This window comes from Hemiscyllium ocellatum, chromosome 47 (genome assembly GCF_020745735.1).
Source record: "Hemiscyllium ocellatum isolate sHemOce1 chromosome 47, sHemOce1.pat.X.cur, whole genome shotgun sequence".
Lineage (NCBI taxonomy): Eukaryota > Metazoa > Chordata > Chondrichthyes > Orectolobiformes > Hemiscylliidae > Hemiscyllium > Hemiscyllium ocellatum.
Window position 1 is genome coordinate 8,848,491 of NC_083447.1, and position 20,692 is coordinate 8,869,182.

A 20,692-nucleotide genomic window follows, 5' to 3' on the forward strand; every position below is an offset into this window, starting at 1 on the left:
TGATCCTGTTCTTGAAGAAGGAGCAGTGCTCTGAAAGCTGGTGCTTCAAAAGAAAACTGTTGGAATATAACCTGGTGTTGCGTGATTTCTAACTAAACTAAAATAACATTGCCAGCACAGAAATACCAGCAATGACCATCATTCAATTATGTTTTCTTCACTGAATCCCCCACTATCAACAGCCTGGGGTTACCATTAACTCAACTGAACCCACCACATAAACTCACAGGGGCTACAAGAGCAGGTTAGAGGCTGGGAATCCTGCAGCAAGTAACTCACCCCCTGACTCCCCACAGCCTGTCCACCATCTACAAGGCACAAGTCAGGACTGTGAGGGAATACTCCCCACTTGCCCCTGGATGGGGGCAGCTCCAACAACACTCAAGAAGCTCAACACCATCCAGGATAAAGCAGCCCCCACTTGATTGGCACCACATCCCCAAGCATCCCGCTCCCCCCCCCCGACGCTCAGTAACAGCAGTGTTTACCATCTACAAGACGCACTGCAAGAATTCACCAAAGATCCTCAGACAGCACCTTCCAAACCCACAATCACTTCCTTCTAGAAGGACAAGGGCAGCAGATGCGTGGGAACACCACCCCCTGCATCTGAATCACTCACTATCCTGACTTGGTTAAAAACCGCACAACACCAGGTTATAGCCCAACCGGCATCTCCGCATCAGATCCTGACTTTGAAACTTTCACCGTTCCTTCAGTATCACTGGGTCAAAGTAATGGAATACCCCACTCCCCTAGGGCATTGTGGGTCAACCTGCAACACATGGACTGCAGTGCTTCAAGATGGCAGCTCATCCCCGCTTTCTCAAGGGGCCAACTAGGGACGGGGAAATAAACGCTGACCCAGCCAGCGATGCCCATGTCCCATGAATTTTAAAAAACCCCAGCTCTTGCAGAGCTCCAGCATCTACTTTGTCGGTCCATTTCTGATCTGATAAGTTGAAGCGTTGGCTCCCTTTTTTAACCCCCCCCCCCCCCGTCAGTTGGTAGCAACAGGAATGTTCATTTTTCTGCTGTCAGGTAGCTAAACCAACTGGATAAAAAGGGGAGAGCTGATTCCAAGTTTCTTTCCTGAGTCAAAGTTGTTTCATGACCTTTTACCTCATGAAAAATTAGAAAAGGCGAAATCAAACAGAGGCTCCAAGGAAGGTACGGGCCATAACAGAAATTGCTGGAGAAACTCAGCAGGTCTGGCAGCGTCTGTGGAGAGAAATCAGCGTTAACATTCTGAGGAAGGGTCACCTGACCTGAAATGTTAACTCCGATTTCTCTCCACAGATGCAGCCAGACCTGCTGAGTTTCTCCAGCAATTTCTGTTTTTGTTTCTGATTTACAGCATCTGCAATGGGCGGCACGGTGGCACAGTGGTTAGCACTGCTGCCTCACAGCGCCAGAGACCCGGGTTCAATACCCGACTCAGACGACTGACTGTGTGGAGTTTGCACGTTCTCCCCGTGTCTGCGTGGGTTTCCTCTGGGTGCTCCAGTTTCCTCCCACAGTCACAAAGATGTGCAGGTCAGGTGAATTGGTGGGTTGCGCTTCGGTGGGTCGGTGTGAACTTGTTGGGCCGAAGGGCCTGTTTCCACACTGTAAGTAATCTAAGTAAAATCTAAGTTATTTCTAAAGTACAAGCAGTTGCAGTTTGATGTTTTTAGGTTCTCTGAGTTATGTGAGTGAAACTAGAGTTCCGATGGCTAACTTGTGGCTTTCTTTGCTCGCAATTACGGTGTTTTTGCAAGTTAGATTAGATTAGATTAGATTACTTACAGTGTGGAAACAGGCCCTTCGGCCCAACAAGTTCACACCGACCCGCCGAAGCGCAACCCACCCATACCCCTATATTTACCCCTTACCTAACACTACGGGCAATTCAGCATGGCCAATTCACCTGACCCGCACATCTTTGGACTGTGGGAGGAAACCGGAGCACCCGGAGGAAACTCACGCAGACACGGGGAGAATGTGCAAACTCCACACAGTCAGTCGCCTGAGTCGGGAATTGAACCCGGGTCTCAGGCGCTGTGAGGCAGCAGTGCTAACCACCGTGCCGCCCACGTTCTCATTGGTATTGGTTTCTGAGCTTGAGGGAGAGAAAAGCTTTCAGTATCCTCGCGGCCATCAGTCCAGGTTGTGCTGTCTCCCTTTCAATCCTCAAATCAGGCTTCCGAAATATGGTTTGTTTATATATACCAAGACTAGCTCCACTGTCTTTATAAAACAAGTAATCTTTCATCAACCAATTTCACATTCGAGTGTGAATAAAGCCATAGTCACAGAGGTGTACAGCACGGTAACAGACCCTTTGGCCCAACTCATCCATGCTGACCAGACATCCGAACTCAATCTAGCCCCATTTGCCAGCACCTGGCCCATATCCCTCTAAACCCTTCCTATTCATAAACCCATCCAGATGCCTTTTAAATGTTGTAATTGTACCAGCCTCCACCACTTCCTCTGGCAGCTCACTCCATAACTGTGTGAAAAAGTTGCCCCTTAGGTCCCTTTTACATCTTTCCCCTCTCACCCTAAACCTATGCCCTCTAGTTCTGGATTCTCCCACCCCAGGGAAAAGACCTTGTCTATTTACTCTATCCATGCCCTTCATGATTTTATAAACCTCTATAAGGTCACCCCTCAGCCTCCAGGGAAAACAGCCCCAGCCTGATCAGCCTCTCCCTGTAGATCAAATCCTCCAACCCTGGCAACATCCTTGTAAATCTTTGCTGAACCCTTCCAGTTGCACAACATCCTATGGACCAAATTTCAGGGTCTGTGCATTAAATTGATAGTTCTGTTTCTACTAGTTTCATTTATTCCACATGATCACAGCAGCCAATAGTAAAGCAAGAGTCACAGAGTCATAGAGATGTACAGCACGTACACAGACCCTTTGGTCCAACCAGTCCACTCCAACCATAATCCCAAACTAAACTAGTCCCACCTCCCTGCTCCTGGCCCCATATCCCTCCAAACCTTTCCTCTTTGTGTATCTTTCCAAATGTAATCGTACCCCCATCCGCCACTTCCTATGAAAGTCAAATGATAAAAGTTGACTCTTAATCGTTCATTTTAACTACAATCATCATAAACCCTTTCAAAAGACATGGTGGCTCAGAGGTTAGCATCACGGCACCAGGGACTAGGGTTCAATTCCACCCTCGGGTGACTGTCTGTGTGGAGTTTACACATTCTCCCCGTGTCTGCGTGGGTTTCCTCCGGATCCCTCCCACAGTCCAAAGATGTGCAGGTTAGAGTGAATTGGCCATGCAGTGTCCAGGGATGTGCAGGCGAGGTGGGGTCAGCCATGGGGAACGCAGGGATAGGAGATAGGTGTGCGGCACGGTGGCACAGTGGTGTGGGCGGCACGGTGGCACAGTGGCTAGCACTGCTGCCTCACAGCGCCTGAGACCCGGGTTCAATTCCCGACTCAGGCGACTGACTGTGTGGAGTTTGCACGTTCTCCCTGTGTCTGCGTGGGTTTCCTCCGGGTGCTCCGGTTTCCTCCCACAGTCCAAAGATGTGCGGGTCAGGTGAATTGGCCATGCTAAATTGCCCGTAGTGTTAGGCAAAGGGGTAAATATAGGGGTATGGGTGGGTTGCGCTTCGGCGGGTCGGTGTGGACTTGTTGGGCCTGTTTCCACACTGTAAGTAACCTAATCTAATAGGTGGGTCTGGGAAGGATGCTCTTCAGAGTTTCAGTGTGGGCTCGCTGGACTGAATGGCCTGCTTTCACACTGCAGGGATTCTACACTATGAAAATCACCCTTCCAAGGGGATTGTCTCTCATTCTTTTAAACACTGAGCATATCGGCCTAGTCTACTCGATCTCTCCCCCTCTGACAGGCCCTTTTGTGCTGCAAGTCCCATCTCGTAGATGTCTAACACCTTCCTCTGAAGCAACTGTATGCTTCCTCTGTGGTCATTTATCACAGCGCTGTTTTGTTGGATTTATCTGTGCACTTATTGGCTTCTGTCTCCCCGCATTAAGCCTACACTTGTATTTAAGGCGTGCCTCCTGGTCCTGTGTCCTTACTGGGCTTTTACCTGCAGACTTTGAGACCCACCATAATGCTGGTGGAGGGCGGTGGGGTGGGGGATGTTTACTGTATCAAAAGTGCTAAACAAACGCCAACTGTTGTTGTCTTTTCTCCACCTTTCTATTCCTTGGCGGGATGTGGGCATGGCCAGTCAGTTCGGACTCCTTGAACCGATGGAGCAGGGGGCTTGACCCAGGGCATTGTGGGTAATGACTGAGTGCCGCCCACCGCGGGCCGGCCTCTCAGATCAGTTCTGAGCGAGAACACCCACAGCCCACCCACCCACCACCACCACGAAGACGAGCACCACATAGAGTCATAGAGATGTACAGCACGGAAACAGACCCTTTGGTCCCACTCGTCCATGCTGACCAGATATCCCAACCTAACCCAGTCCCATTTGCCAGCACTTGGCCTATATCCCTGCAAACCCTTCCTATTCATATACCCATCCAGATGCCTTTTAAGTGCTGTAATTGTACCAGCCTCCACCACTTCCTCTGGCAGCTCATTCCATACACGTACCACCCTCTGCGTGAAAAAGTTGCCCCTTAGGTCCTTTTATATCTTTCTCTTCTCACCCTTTTATTATCTTTCCCCTAAACCCTCTAGTTCTGGACACCCCCACCCCAGGGAACAGACTTTGTCTATTTACCCTAAACATGCCCCTCACGATTTTATAAACCTCTATAAGGTCACCCCTCAGCCTCCAATGCCTCAGCTTATTCAGCCTCTTCCTGTAGCTCATATCCCGGAAACCAGGCAACATCCTTGTAAGTTTTCTCTGAACCCTTTCAAGTTACACAACATTCCTCCGATAGGAAGGAGACCAGAATTGCACACAATATTCCAAAAAGGTATTTCTTTCTGGCTGGGGAGAGGGGTGTGGGAACTGTCCCTCTTTGAGGGAGGTTGCCAGAGAGAGGGGAGTGAGGTAGATGTCGTGGGCGATGGCTTATATCTGTCTGATAATGGAATAGTGCAGGTTATTTGGGCTTCACAGGTCGGCGCAACATCAAGGGCCGAAGGGCCTGTACTGCGCTGTAATGGTCGATGACGTTTCTCTCTCTCTCTCTCTCTCTTCCTCCCCACCCCTATTACGGCAGGGCGACTGGGAGGATCTCCGTCGAGGTGAATGAGCGCGAGAGCGGTGCAGGACGTGAGGCGGGGCCCGGTGGTGTGCGAGAATGGAGCCCAACACCTTCTCCCGCATCCGGCTGTGGTGCCCAAGGCCGTTGGGCGGCTACTCCGGGAATAAGCCGTGCTGCATCAGCGTCAAGAAGATGGCGGGCGATGCCAGGCCCAAGGAGGGGGAGGCCTCGTGCCCCGAGAACGTGCCCCCACCGACTCCGGGTGGCCCGGGCGGTGGTGGCAATGCCGGGGACGGGCAGGGTGAGGAAGGCCGGGTCCTCCTGGACACGTGGTACGTCATCAAACCGGGCAACACCAAGGAGAAGATTGCCTTCTTTGTGGCACACCAGTGCAGCGGAGGGGTTGGCACCGGACGGACCACCAACGCCGTCAAGGTCAAGGGCAACTGGAGCACGGACGGCACCAAACCCAAGAGGCGGCGCAAGTCTCGGGAGCCGGTCCAGGAGGGGCCCTGTCCAGTCAGACCCAGGGAGCAGCCCGGGCTCTCCGACAGGCTGTGCCCGCCCCAGCCAGACGGCGGGGCCTGCGCCCAGGAGACTGACCCGCCCTTCTCGGTGGCCGAGATGGTAGCGCGGGTGGAGAGGAGGGCGGCCGCCGGCGAGGAGGTTCCAGCCGCCCCCCCGGCGCGAGGACCGGCGCCCTCCCCTCCCCCGGGGCAGACCGAGAGCCGGGGGCTGGGCGCTGCCGCCGACTCGCGCCGGGTGGCCCAGGCCATCGCCCGGATCGAGTCGGCCCAGCGGGGGGCGGGGGGAGGCCAGGAGGGGGAGGGGGTGGGGGTGCCAGCGGCTGGGGTTGGGGAGCGGGCGCCGTGCCCGCCCGGGGAGGTCCGCATCGCCTTCCGGGTGGCCAGCGGTGACCCCCGCTCGCCGGCAGACTCCCAGGCCCCGGGCCCGGGCCCGGGCTGCATCTTCATGAGCTGCAACCACACGGTGTGTGGTGGAGGCGCGGTGGAGAAGATCACCTGCGACCTCTACCACATCGTCAGCCCCTCCTCGTCCTCCTCGACCTCCTCCTCGTCTTTGCCGGACCCCAATCCCGGGGGCCTCAACTCCAATGGCAACCACCGTCACCGCGGCGACGGCCAGGCCCGCGCCCGCCCGGACGTGGAGATGGCGACTGCCGGCCTAGCCGAGGAGCCACGGGCAGGCGGCCTTCCCACCGAGGGGGCGGGCGGTGCCTCCTCCCCCACCCCAGCCTCTCCCCCGCCCCTGGAGAAGGGCTCCCCCCGGGACTGCCTGAACGGTTTCCACGTGGAGGTGGTGGTCACCGGAGGCGTAGACCACTCGGTCTTCTTCGGCCGGGAGGGCCCGCCCGGCGACAAGGAGGACACGGTCTGCGTGACGGTGAGTGGGCCCGCGCCGGACGCCAAGTGCCCGGCCTGCGAGGACCCCTCTCCGCCGCCCGGCCAGCTCTTCTTCCTGAGGCCCCTCCCCCCGGCAGACGCCGACTCCTCGGCCGAGCCGGCTCCCACCGGCGGGTCACCGGACCCCAAGGACAGCGCCGTCCTCCTGAGCCCCGAGTCCGAGCCCCCGGACGCCCCGCTCTACTGCCTGTACCGCCACGTCTCGCACGACTTCCTGGAGATCCGCTTCCAAATCCAGCGGCTCCTGGAGCCCCGGCAGTACCTCCTGCTCCTGCCCGACCACGTGACGGTGAAGATCCTCAGCTACCTCCCCACCCGGGCCTTGGCGGCCCTGAAGTGCGTCTGCCACCACTTCAAGGCCGTGATCGAGGCCTACGGGGTGCGGGCCACGGACTCGCGGTGGAACCGGGACCCCCAGTACCGGGACGACCCCTGCAAGCAGTGCAAGAAGCGATACGAGCGGGGCGACGTCTCCCTCTGCCGTTGGCACCCGAAACCTTATCACCACGACTTGCCTTACGGACGCTCCTATTGGATGTGCTGCCGACGGAAAGACCGGGACACCCCGGGATGCTGCGTCGGTCTCCATGACAACAACTGGGTGCAGCCCAGCGACACACTCAAGAAGGAGGAGGGGAGGTAAAACAACAAACCCTGTGGGACAGGAAAGGAACGTTTTTGTTTTCCGGAAAATTCTCGGCCCTCCCCTCCCCGCTCCGGCTGAACATTCCGGCTTCTCGTGTGCTAGAGCTATTTAATTTCTGTTCCGTTTGAAGGCGTTTGGGCTGTCGGGGTGCGTATGGAATGAGATTAATTGTCGAGAGCATGATCGAGATTGTGTTCTTCCCTCTCTCTAGTTTTTTATTTGGTTTCCCCACCCCCTCCCCCTTGTTATCCAAATATATCGAAACATAATTTAAGATCAACACAAGTGCAGCTTCTTTCATCCGCACCCTTCACCCTCCCCCTCCAAAAAATCCAAATTCTCCTGAGCTGTTTCCTTAGCGACCGCTTGGCCGTTCTCTCAGCTGCCATCTTGATTTCTCCTTGTTGAGTGGAGAGTATTGTTAGCAGTCATAAGCTGCTCAGGAGCAAAATTAGCAGCTTCCAGTGACCTCGCCCATGGCTCCCTTGGTGTGACCTGGCGGTTATTAACTCTTAAGGTTTAGCAGGCCTCAGTCTAGTCCTACCTAATTCCGAGGAGGTTTTGAGGCAGTATTGGGCTGGACTTCAGAATCTCCAAGTTGTCCACAGAAGGAACAATCCTAACGTAGAATCCACAGTATGGAAGCAGGCCATTCGGCCCATCAAGCCCACACTGCCCCTCCAAAGAGCATCCCACCCATGACCAGTTCTCTCACCCTATCTCTGTAAACCTTACATTTCCTACGGCTAATCCACCTAGCCTGCATATCCCTGTAGACTACGGGGCAGTCTAGCATGGCCAGTCCACCCTAACCTGCACATCTTTGGACTGTGATAGGTAACGAACACAGAGTGTGCACACTCCACCCAGACAATCTCCTGAGAGGTGACATCGAACCCAGGTCGCTGGCGTTGTGAGGCAGCAGTGCTAACCACTGAGCCACGTTGCCACCCGTCAGGCCCATTTCCAATAGAGCTCAGCAGGTGTTTGAGAAGAGAGGGAGAGAGAGGGATACCGCATCTCAATCTGTGATACATCTGGACAAATACCTGAATGCCAAATTTCACATGGACAGAATAACTTATTCCTTGGGAGATTGTTTGAAATTTGGTACTCTCGCGTCTGCTCCGAAGTTTTTTTTTCTCTCTTCCTCTCTCTCTCTCTCCCTTTCTTTCTCTCTCTCTCATTCTCTTTCTCTCTTATTCTCTCTCTTTCTTTTTCTCTCTCTCTCTCTTCCTCTCTCTCTCTCTTTTTCTCTCTCTCTCTCTTTCTTTCTCTCTCTTTCTTTCTCTCTCTCTCTTTTTCTCTCTCTCCCTTTCTCTCTCTCTTTCTCTTTCTCTCTCCCTTTCTCTCTCTCTCTCTCTCTCTCTTTTTCTCTCGCTCTCTTTCTCTCGCTCTCTTTCTCTCTCTCTCTCTTTCTCACGCTCTCTTTCTCTCTCTCTTTTTCTCTCTCTCCCTTTCTCTCTCTTTCTCTTTCTCTTTCCCTTTCTTTCTCTCTTCCTTTCTCTCTCTCTCTTTATCTCTCTCTCTCTCTCTTTGCCCCCGCCAGCACTCCCTTCCAACACACCTTCCTCCAAAGTGGAAAGTGTCCACAAAGATCCAAAACAAGTCACGCCTGATATCACATCAGTTTGAGAGAGACAGGAGAGTGAGTTGAGGGAAGTGGGAAGAGGTGGGAATCAATCAACAAGGAGTCCCAGGCGGGTTCACTAGCTGTTCTGTATCACTGATTATCACTGGTTAGCGGATACCCTGCAGGGAAACCTGACACTAAAATCGGTCCCTTCGCAACCAGATGACGGGTCGAGGAGGCACCTGCGGGTGAGGGGGTCACCACTGGAATATTAGTTTCGCGAATCGATGTGATACAACACCAAACACTGGTTACAAACACTAATTGAATTTGTCAGCCCTTCCCATTTTCGGGATGGGTCGGTGTAGTGGCGATTTTGTCCAACCTGGGTTCCAATCCAGTCATAGCTGCTGCTGAAATTTAAATTCAATTAAAATATTTTTATATTTTTTAAAAAAAAACTGGAATTGAAAGCTGTTAGTAATGAGGATTGTGAAACTACAATTAATTGTTGTAAAACACTGCCTATCTGGTTCACTAACGTCGTTCGAGAATAGAAATCTTACGTGGTCTGGCCTAAGGCAATGAGATTTTAGAACGGTAAAGGAATTAAGAGTTATGGTGAGCAGAGTTGAGTCCGCAATAAATATCAGCCGTGATCTTATTGATGGCGGAGCAGGCTTTGGGGCCTACCTCGGTTTCTATTTCTTACGTACATGTGACTCCAGACCCACAGCGATGGGGTTAACTCCTAACTGCCCTCTGACATGGCCCAAGCAAACTGCTCAGTTCCAGGGCGAGGAGAGATGCCACAAATCCTGATCTCGCCCAGTGACACCTGGGAAATTAAGGTCAAGGTTGTCCGCAAGAAACTGTCAAGAGGGGGTCAGTCCCTTAGAAGGTCAACTGGAAGCGAAGGGAGGAAGGGGCAAGGGTGTGGCTGGGGCTATCTTTTGCAATGCCAGCCCCAATGGCCGGTCTGATGCAGGAAGACATCAACAGAGTAGATGAGTGCTTTCTGAGCTTGTTCCCACCGTGATCTCCAACTCGAGGCCTGAACATCCTCTTTGGTGGGAAAAAGGCCATGGGACTCGCAGGAGGATACGGGAGATCTCCGAGATTGAGGAGGGGAGGGGGAGGGGTCTCAGAACTAGGGGTTTGCAATTGCTACCTCGGAGCTCCAACCTTTTCAACCTTCTAACAGCAGTTACAACCCCACGCCAATTTTGGGAAGCCCTGCACAGGACTAGCCTCGTCATTTCCTGGGCTGACTTTGTCCTGGCTGAGGCCTGAGATGAGGTGGAATTTCTTCAGCCAGAGGGTGGCGACTCGTTGCCACAGAGGACCGTGGAGACCATGTCACGGAGTGTCCTCTTGCTGAGTAAGGAGGTCAAGGGTCACGGGGCGAAGGCAGGAGAACCGGGTTGAGAAGCTTACCAGACCACAATGGAATAGCAGAGCGTGGGCCGAATGGCCAAGTTATGCCCCAGTATCTTGTGAATGTTGGGCATGATACCAGCCTCCACAACTGTCCTGACATGGCGGTTCAAAGGTCGGCGATCCTAGGGAGAGCGGCAACGTCGTAACCATCCAATTTGTAACTGAACCGCATCCATCGCCGGTAAAGGGCATCGCAGCACATGTCACATAACAACAACAACATCTACATTTGCTTTGCACCACACAGTAAAGCCTGACACCCGATCACTGGTTAGATCAAGGGACCAGAAGCAAGTCCCAAGAGGTGGGTTTCTACGGAGATTCTTGAAGGGAGTTGGGGAGGGGGTTGTGACAGCTGAAGGTATGACCGTGAGAAGTTGACGAACCAAACTTTTAAACCTCACCCTTGCTCCTACCAGCAATCTATCCTTAATCCTCAATCTAAACCCTTTGTACCTGATCTCGAGCAATACTGCTCTGTCAACTGATAGTAATTAATGTACACCCCCACTTCTGAGTCCCACTTACAGCCCAAGGTGGGGAGAGGTTAGATGACAGAGTAAGGAGAGACACCTCACCAAACCACATCTCAACAGGTGACTTATATCCCCAGGACATTTTGCACAGCTCTCGTTTGGTTCAAGATCAGAACAGGCTTGAGTCCGTGTCCTGTGACTCGGAAGTTTAAAAAGTCCCCGATATTTTGTTTTTTTTATTGCAATATGTCTGGTAATAAACTTGTTCTTTTTTTCCGCAGTGATGTTATTTGAGGTATTGAAGTGTGTTAGCCAGGCCCACACTCCAGTGCATTTAGCAGGGAAAGTGATGCAGTGCTGAAATGCAGCCGAGCTGGTAATCTCTGAGGCTCTCTTGCCTCCCCAGTCTAAAGTGTTGGGCTTGACCACCCACTTCGGAACTCCGACACAAAATCCAGTCTAACATTCCCGTACCAGCACGGATACGGATCCTTCGGTCCAACCAGTCCATGCTGACCATAATCCCAAACTGAACTAGTCCCACCTGCCTGCTCCATATCCCTTCAAACCTTTCCTATTCATGTATCCATCCAAATGTCTTTTAAATATTGTAACTGTCCCCACATCCACCACTTCCTTAGGAAGTTCATTCCACATGCAAGCCACTGTCTGTGTAAAAAAGAAAAATTGCCCCTCATGTCTTTTTTAAAATCAGATTAGATTCCCTACAGTTTGGAAACAGGTCATATGGCCCATACCGACCCTCCAAAGAGTAACCCACCCAGACCTATTCCCCTACCCTATATTTACCCCTAACTGATGCACCTATGGGACATATAGCATGGCCAATTCACCTTAACCTGCACATCTTTGGACTGTGGGAGGAAACCAGAGCACCTGGAGGAGCTCACACAGACACAGGGAGAATGTGCAAACACCACACAGATAGTCACCCAAGGTGGGATTCGAACCTGGGTCCCTAGTGCTGTGAGGTAATACTGAGCCACCGTGCTACCCTTAAAAGTATGACCCTTAGGCTTGAAATCTCCCATCCTAGGGAAAAGACAACCACCATGCTCCTCATGGCTTTACAAATCTCCATTAGGTCACCTCTCAACCCCCACCTGCTGCCCCATATCCCTTCAAACCTTTCCTGTTCAAGTACTTCTGTAAATGTCTTTTAAATGATGTAACTGTCCCCACATCCACCACTTCCTTGGGAAGTTCATTCCACTCTCGCCTCGAAAATGTGTCCCCTGGTCTTGAATTCCCCTATCCTAGGGAAAACGCACCTCCATTTAACTCTATCTTTGACCCCCATCATTTTATAAACTTACGGGGGTCAGTGTGGACTTGTTGGGCCAAATGGCCTGTTTCCATACTGTAGGGAATCTAATCAAACTTCCTGTGAATAAAGTCCCAGCCTTTACAAGCCTTCCATACCTTCAAACACGGGGCGGCACGGTGACTCAGTGGTTAGCACAGCGTCCCAGGTTAGATTCCAGCCTTGGGCAACTGTCAGGTTTCCCCTGCATGCAGGTCATGAGAATTGGCTGTGCTAAATTGCCCGTAGTGTTAGGTGCATCAGTCAGAGGGAAATGCGTTCCTCTTCGGAGAGTCATTGTGGAGTTGTTGAGCTGAAGGGCCTGTTTCCACTCTGTAGGGAATCTAATCTAATCTAAACATCCTGGTAAATCTCTTCTGAACCCCCACCAGTATAATCGAAGGATATGCTACCCTGTTGGAGGTGCTGTAGAGTCACAAGGTCATCTGTGTATCTAGAGTATTATAGCGCAGTACAGGCCCTTCAGCCCTCAATGTTGTGCCAACTTGTGTAACCAATCTGAAGCCCATCTATCTGACAGTATTCCATTTTCATCCATTAGCCCAACCATTTAAATGTTGTAATTGTACCCATCTCTACCACTTCATCTTTCTGTCCTGAGGCGCTTAAGCAAGGATCTCATCTGCTCTCTTCTGGGATGTGGATCAGAGAGGAGGAGAGAAAATACTTGACGTTGGTGGGTGAGTGAGCAAGGGGTGTGCCGGGTACAATTCCTCGCTTGACTAGCCAAAAGAAAAGATAAAACAACGGGACTGCCCATTTAACCCATCGTTGTTTATGGGATCTTGCTGTGCACCGAGCAGTCACAGGGATTCACCACCCACATGGCGGATGTTAAGAGTGATCGCCTGAAAAGAGCAAACATTCGATTTCCTACAGTGTGGAAACAGGCCCTTTGGCCTAACCCGTCCACACTGACCCTCCGAACAGTAACCCACCCACACCCATTTCCCTGGGATTAATGCACCTAATGTGTCTGTGTGGGTTTCCTCTGTGTGCTCCGGTTTCCTCCCACAGTCTGAAGATGTGCAGGTTATGGTGGACTGACCATGCTAAATTGCCCACAGTGTCCAGGGATGTGCATGCTGGGTGGGTTAGCAGTGGGGAATGTAGGGTTCCAGGGAGTGGGCTGGGGGCTGGGGCTGGGTTGGATGCTCTTCAGAGGGTCAGTGTGACTGGATGGGCCAAATAGCCTGCCCCCACACTGTAGGGATTCTGTGTTATAAATTACTTTCAATCTATGGTCTCTCTCAAAATTATCATGAGTGGGAACAGGCTCTCTCTCACGTCAGTCTGCACCCGGGAGGCAATGGCCTTGTGGTATTATTGTTATACAATGAATCCAGAGACCCCAGGAAATGTTACAAGTTTGGATCCTGCAACAGCAGATGGAAAAAAAATTGAATTCAATTTTTAAAAGAATCTGGAATTAAGACTGTGCCCAAGGTAAACCCATCTGGTTCCCCCATATCATTTAGGGAAAGAAACTGCCATCCTTGCCTAGTCTGGCCTACACGTGACTCCAGACCCACAGCAATGTGATTGATACTTAACTGCCCTCTGGGGCAATTAGGGATGGGCAATAAATGCTGACCTAGCCACAGAGGCGAACAGAACCCCTGACACTCCTGTTTATTATTTTTTAATCAGAGGTCAGTCCCCCTCCTTAACATAAAATGGAGAGTCCTTTACACACTCTTAGAGGCAGCTCTCAGAGTGACAGGATGTCTGACACTCCTGTTTATTGGTTTTTATTCCCACACTAACGCCTAACTCCTGTTTATATCTGTCAGCCAGGGCTCCCTGATTGGGATTGTTAACCTAGTTCAGTCAGGGAATTTAGCTACTATGACATAAAAAGACATAAGGGGCAAATCTTTTTACACAGTGTTTCAGACCCTGTTTCAGTTGTTACAGGACCCTTTTCAAATGGATTAATAATCAGTCTCTCAATCCAAATCAAATACTCATCAAGTAATTGTTACTGATAAGAAAAGTTTTATTAGGGCTTTCAATTCTGGAAGATTATCTTTTCAAGGTAATATTTAAGATAACATAATTCCATGTTGCACAGTGTGCGACACACAAATATTCTTTACAAACATTTCAGAAAGGTAGGAAGTGATGTAAAGATGGAATGTTACAGGTGGGTAGACAGACTGAGTGGGCAGAAATCTAGCAAATGGAGTGAAATGTGAAGTTCACTTTAACTGGAAGAATTTTTTAAAAGTTTTAACTCAAATAAAACTGATTGCAGAGTTCTGAAGCATCTAGCTGTTCTCGTGCAGTAGTTACAAAATGCTGGTACGCAGGAACAACAAGTAGTTACAGTTAATGGAATGTTATCTTATTTAACAAGAGGAATTGAATATCATTGTTGAAGCTGTTCTGTTTCAGTTATACTGGGTGTTGGTGAGACCACATAGAGTCATCCAGTGCAGAAACAGACCCTTCGGTCCAACTCGCCCATGCCGACCAGATATAGAGTCATAACCTAAATTAATCTAGTCCCATTTGCCAGCATTTGGCCCATATCCCTCTAAACTTTTCCTATTCATACACCCTTCCAGATGCCTTTTAAATGTTGCAATTGTACCAGCCTCCACCACTTCCTCTGGCAGCCCATTCCACACACGTATCACCCTCTCTGTGAAAAAGTTGCTTCTTAGGTCCCTTTTAAATCTTTCCCCTCTCATCTTAAACCTATGCTGTCTAGTTTTGGACTCCCCTATCCTGGGGAAAAGACCTTGTCTGTTTACCCTATCCATGCCTGTCATGATTTTATAAATTTCTATAAGTTCACCCCTCAGCCTCTGACACTCCAGTGAAAAAGAACCCAGCCTATTCAGCCTCTCCTATAGCTCAAACCCACCAACCCTGGCAATATCCTTGTGAATCTTTTCTGAACCCTTTCAAGTTTCACAACATCTTTTCTAAAGCAGAGAGACCAGAATTAAATACAGTATTCCAAAAGTGGTCTAATCAATGTCCTGTACAGCCACATGACTCCTATACTCAATGCTGTGTCCAATAAAGCCAAGCATACCAAACATCTTCTTCACTATCCTATCTACCTTCAACTCTGCTTTCAAGGAGCTACGAACGTGCACTCCAAGGTCTCTTTGTTCAGCAACACTCCCCAGAACTTTCCCATTAAGTGTATATGTCCTGCCCTGATTTGCCTTTCCAAAATGCAGCACCTTACATTCATCTAGATCGAACTCCATCCGCCTATCACGGTCCTTTAATACTCTGAGGTAACCTCCTTCACTGTCCACTACACCTCCAAATTTGGTGTTATCTGCAAACTTACTAGCCATACCTCCTAGGTTCACACCCAGACTTCAGGTGGATGTGGAAGGAATGTCTTCCTGTGGGTTAGCCCAGTGTCTTAAAAACAAATGTTGCTTTTTTAAGATGGAAATGAGAATGTATTTCTTTGAGGAAGGTGAGACTTTGGAAACTTTCTGTCTCCGTAGATAATTGAATACGTATCAGGCAGAGAAAGAGATTTTTCAGAAACCAGAACAAATATTGCTGGAAAATCACAGCAGGTCTGGCAGTTCTGAGGGAGGGTCACTTGACTGATACGTTAACTCTGATTTCTCTCCGTAGGTGCTGCCAGACCTGCTGAGCTTTTCCAGCAACTTCAGTTTTTATTTCTGATTCACAATTCTTCCGATTTTTATGAAGATAGACTCTTGTTGGGCTAAGGGTATCGGAGGTGAGCTGGCATCGTGAAATGCGAGACACACAGATCAGGCGTGATCTTATTGAATAGCATAGCAGGATCGAGGGGCCAAATGGCCGACTTGCCAGTCCTGACTTGTATGTTCCTTTGAATGAGTCTGGATTCAACCGGTGGCTCAGACCAACAGCCTTGATATCGACACGGTTTCCTGGGCGCACTCAGTGTCTGAAAATGTGTTGCTGGAAAAGCGCAGCAGGTCAGGCAGCATCCAAGGAACAGGAAATTCGACGTTTTGGGCATAAGCCCTTCATCAGGAATGAGGGAAGTGTGTCCAGCAGGCTAAGATAAAAGGTAGGGAGGAGGGACTTGGGGGAGGGGCGATGGAGGTGGGATAGGTGGAAAGAGGTCAAGGTGAGGGTGATAGGCCGGAGTGGGATGGGGGCGGAGAGGTCAGGAAGAAGATTGCAGGTTAGGAGGGCGGTGCTGAGTTGGAGGGAATCGACTGAGACAAGGTGGGGGGAGGGGAAATGAGGAAACTGGAGAAATCTGAGTTCATCCCTTGTGGTTGGAGGGTTCCCAGGCGGAAGATGAGGCGCTCTTCTTCCAACCGTCGTGTTGTTATGGTCTGGCGATGGAGGAGTCCAAGGACCTGCATGTCCTTGGTGGAGTGGGAGGGGGAGTTAAAGTGTTGAGCCACGGGGTGGTTGGGTTGGTTGGTGCGGGTGTCCCAGAGGTGTTCATTGCTCAGACCTTTGAGTTGTGACGTCATGCTGAGGTTATACTGAAGAGGCTCAGGCCCAACGACACAACCATCAAGTCAAGGGAAGACCCTTTAGAACGGAGATAAAGAGAAACTTCTTTCGCCAGAGAGTGGGAAATCTGTGTAATTCATTGCCACAGAGGGCTGTAGAAGCCAGGTCATTCAGTGCATTTAATCAGAGAATCCCTCCAATGTGGAAACAAATCCTTCGTCTCAACAAATCCACACCGATCCTCCGAAGAGTAACCCACCCAGACCCATTCCCCTACCCTATTACTCAACATTTCCTCTGGTAATTCACCTAAACTGCACATCCATGGACACTATGGGGCAATTTAGCACGGCCAATCCACCCTAACCTGTACATCCGTGAACACTATGGGACAATTTAGCATGGCCAATTCACCTAACCTACACATACCTGAACACTATGGGGCAATTTAGCATGGCCAATCCACCCTAACCTGCACATCCCTGAACACTATGGGGCAATTTAGCACGGCCAATCCACCCTAACCTACACATACCTGAACACTATGGGGCAATTTAGCATGGCCAATTCACCTAAACTGCACATCCCTGAACACTATGGGGCAATTTAGCATGGCCAATCCACCCTAACCTACACATCCCTGAACATTATGGGACAATTTAGCATGGCCAATCCACCCTAAGCTGCACATCCCTGGACATTATGGGACAATTTAGCATGGCCAATCCACCCTAACCTGCACATCCCTGGGCACTATGGGGCAATTTAGCACGGCCAATCCACCCTAACCTGCACATCTTTGGATTGTGGGAAAGAAACCGGAGCATCCGGAGATAGATAAGTTCTTCTCACAATCAAAGGTTACGGGGAGAAAGCGGGTGAATGGAGTTGAAAAACCTATCAGCCAGACTCGATGGGCCAAATGGCCTAATTTCTGCCCCTCTGTCTTATGGGACATTGGTAAGGCCTCTTCTGGAGTACTGCATCCAATTCTGGTCACCCTGTTATAGGAGGGATGTTATTAAGCTGGAGAGGGTTCAGAAGAGATGTCCCAGGATGTTGCTGGGAATGGAGGGTATAAGGAGAGGCTGAATAGGCCGGGACACTTTTCACTGGAGCATAGGAGGTTGAGGAGTAACCTTTAGAGGTTTATAAAATCACAAGGGGTATAGATACAGTGAATAACAGATGTCTTTTTCCTTAGAGTTGGGGATTTGAAGACTAGGGTCACATTTTTAACAGTGCTGAATATACAATGGCATCCAATCTGACTTGGAAATATATTGCCTGTTCCTGGAGTCAAAATCCTGGAACATCACTATGTATGCCTCCATCAGATGGATAGCAGTGGTTCAAGATGGTGGCTCATCATTACCTATACATGGTTAGAGACAAGGAGGCTGGAAGGACATAGCAAGCCAGGCAGCATCGGGAGTTGGAGTAGTCAGTGTTTCAGGTGTAACCCTTCTCCAGGGCGGGATGAAGTATTTTTATTCATTTCCGGGCTGAGGGTGTCCATCCTTAATTGACCTGGGGGCAGTTAAGAGTCAACCCCTTCACTGTGGGTCTGGAGTCATGTGTAGGCCAGACCAGGTAAGGATGGCAGTTTCCTTCCCTAAAGGACATTGATGAGCAAGATGGGTTTTTCCAACAATCGACAATTAATGCTTAATTCCAGATTTTTTTAAAAATTGAAATTCCATTGTCTGCCGAGGTGGGATTTGCACCCAGGTCCCCAGAACATGACCTGAGTTTCTGGATTAACAGTCCAAGCGATAATACCACTGGCCATCGCCTCAAGTTGAGAAAGTCCTGAATTTAAGTCCCACATCCCCCCACCATGGTCCAGAGGTGTCATAATTTAACTTGAACAGCTTGATTGAAAAGATTTCTTTGACCTCTCTGCCTCTGAACTTGCAATATTCGGTTCTCCCGACCCAAACATAGAAAATGGGAGCAGCTGTAGGCCATTCAGCCCTTCAAGCCTGATCCACCATTCAATAGGATCATGGCTGATCATCCAACACAGTCCCCTGTTCCCACTTTCTCCCCCATTCCCTTTGATCTGTTTAGCCTTGGAAGGTTGTCTAGTGTAAAGGTTACCGGTTTCAAATGTCTCCCTCATTATAAATGCTATAATTACTGTATCGTGACTCTTCTACATGAAAGAACTAACTCTCTCCCACTTTGACAATAAGGGAACCATCTCTTGTCTGTTCCCTATGTTTACCCTGCCTTTCTTTAAGCACCCACAGGTCCTAATGTCCACTCTGGGTTCCCCTATAAACTGACCTCACATCCAGCAACCGAAAACTTGTAGATAATTCCTAATCAGCCTGATCAGAGATGTTTTCACACTCTCTCTGGGGCAGGGGGGACTTGAATCCAGGTCTTCGGATCCAGAGGTAGGGACACTCCTATTACACTCCAAAATTCCCCAGTGAGAACTTGCTTTTTAACATATCTGGAAGTGTTGCCACACAAAATTGAACGACTTACCCCCTCCAAGTCACTGTAACTTCTTTGCTTTTGGTTTTTAAATTATTAACCACCACCCATAATTTAGGGAGGTTAATAAAATCATGAGGGGTTTTAGATAAGGTCTTTTCTCTAGGGTAGGGGAATTCAAAACTGGAGGGCATAATTTGAAGGCGGTGGGATGAAGATTTAAAAGAGACCTGAGGGGCAATTTTTTCCACACGGGATGGTTTGAACTGCCAGAGGAAGTGGTAGATGCAACTACAGGTTACAACATATTGGAGACATTTGGACAGATAGATGAATCGGAAGGGTTTAGAGGGATATGGGCCAAATGCAGGCAAATGGGACGAGATTAATTTGGGAAACTTGGTTGGCATGGTTGAGTTGAAATGAAAGGCCAGTTTCCTGGCTGTATGATTCTATGCCCTATAATCACCAACTAGGCATTTACATGCTGGGAAATTTAGGTCAATACGGGCTATAAAATGTGAACCAAGGTGTCTCAGTGGTTAGCACTGCTGCCTCACGGCGCCAGGGTCCTGGTTCGATTCCAGCCTCAGTCAACTGTCTGTGTGGAGTTTGTACGTTCTCCCCGTGTCTGTGAGGGTTTCCTCTGGGTCCCCCCCCCCCCCCACAATCTAAAGATGTGCAGGTCAGGGTGGATTAGCCATGGGGAAATTGCCCATAGTGCAGGTTATTAAGTCAGGGGTAAATGTAGATTATGGATCTGGGTGGGCTGCTCCTCTTCAGAGGGTCGGTGTGGACTTGATGGGGCTGTTTCCACACTGTAGGGGTTCTAATTCTGTGAGGGAGAGGGGGAAGGGTTTCAATTCAACAGGAGTTGGAGCGTGAAATAAGACAGTGCTCACCTCTCTCTATAAAAACATTGAGAGCATGGATGCACACTGCATGCTCCCTCTTCAAGGACATCTTGGCACGAATGTAACCAGGAAGGGGGCAGATCATCAGCAGAGATTACCCCCTCCACAACCCACTGCCCTTGTAGACTCACAAGGAAGGTCCCCATATCTGCCCACACCCCTCCACACCGCGTGTGCAAAGATCAGGAGCAAGGGGCTGAAGTGCAACCAAAAACACAACCAAAGTTTTGGCGAATAACTAAAAAAGGAACGCAATCACCCACAACTGATAAAGGGTCGGGAGGTCATGTTGCAGCCATGCAGGACGTTGGTTAGGCCACTTTTGGAATATGCCATGCAACCCTGGTCTCCCTGCTGTAGGAAGGAAACTTGAAAAGGTTCAGAAAACGATGTTGCTAGGGTTAGAGGATTTGAGCTACAGGGAGAGGCTGGGGCTGTTTTCCCTGGAGCGTCAAAGACTGAGAGGTGACCTTATAGAGGTTTATAAAACCATGAGGGGCATGGATAGGGTCAATAAACAAGGTCTTTTCCCTGGAGCGGTGGAGTCCAGAACTCAAGGGCATAGATTTAAGGTGAGAGGGCAAAGATTTAAAAGGGACCTGAGAGACAACTTTTTCACACAGAGAGTGGTACATGTTTGGAATGAGCTGCCAGAGGAAGTGGTGGAGGCTGGTACAATTGCAACATTTAAAAGGCATCTGGATGGGTATATGAACAGGAAGGGTTTGGAGGGATAAGGGCTGAAAATGTGTATTTTCATTTTCAGCTCTGATCTCCAGCATCAGCAGACCTCACTTTCTCCTTGGAGGGATATGGGCCAAGTGCTGGCAAATG

At 49.9% G+C, this 20,692-nt stretch overlaps 1 protein-coding gene across 5 annotated transcripts in view; it reads left to right on the top strand.

The window, feature by feature from the left end:
• LOC132836677 (F-box only protein 46-like) overlaps positions 1-7,493 on the top strand; it is a 46,480-nt gene extending 38,987 nt beyond the window's left edge. For all 5 annotated transcript variants that reach the window (XM_060856069.1, XM_060856068.1, XM_060856071.1 and 2 more), the window contains one exon: positions 5,165-7,493. In XM_060856069.1, coding sequence (XP_060712052.1) covers positions 5,246-7,216 — 1,971 coding nt within the window. In that variant the 5' untranslated portion in view covers positions 5,165-5,245 and the 3' untranslated portion in view covers positions 7,217-7,493. The remainder of the gene's footprint in view (positions 1-5,164) is intronic.
• The last annotated feature ends 13,199 nt before the right edge of the window (positions 7,494-20,692 follow it).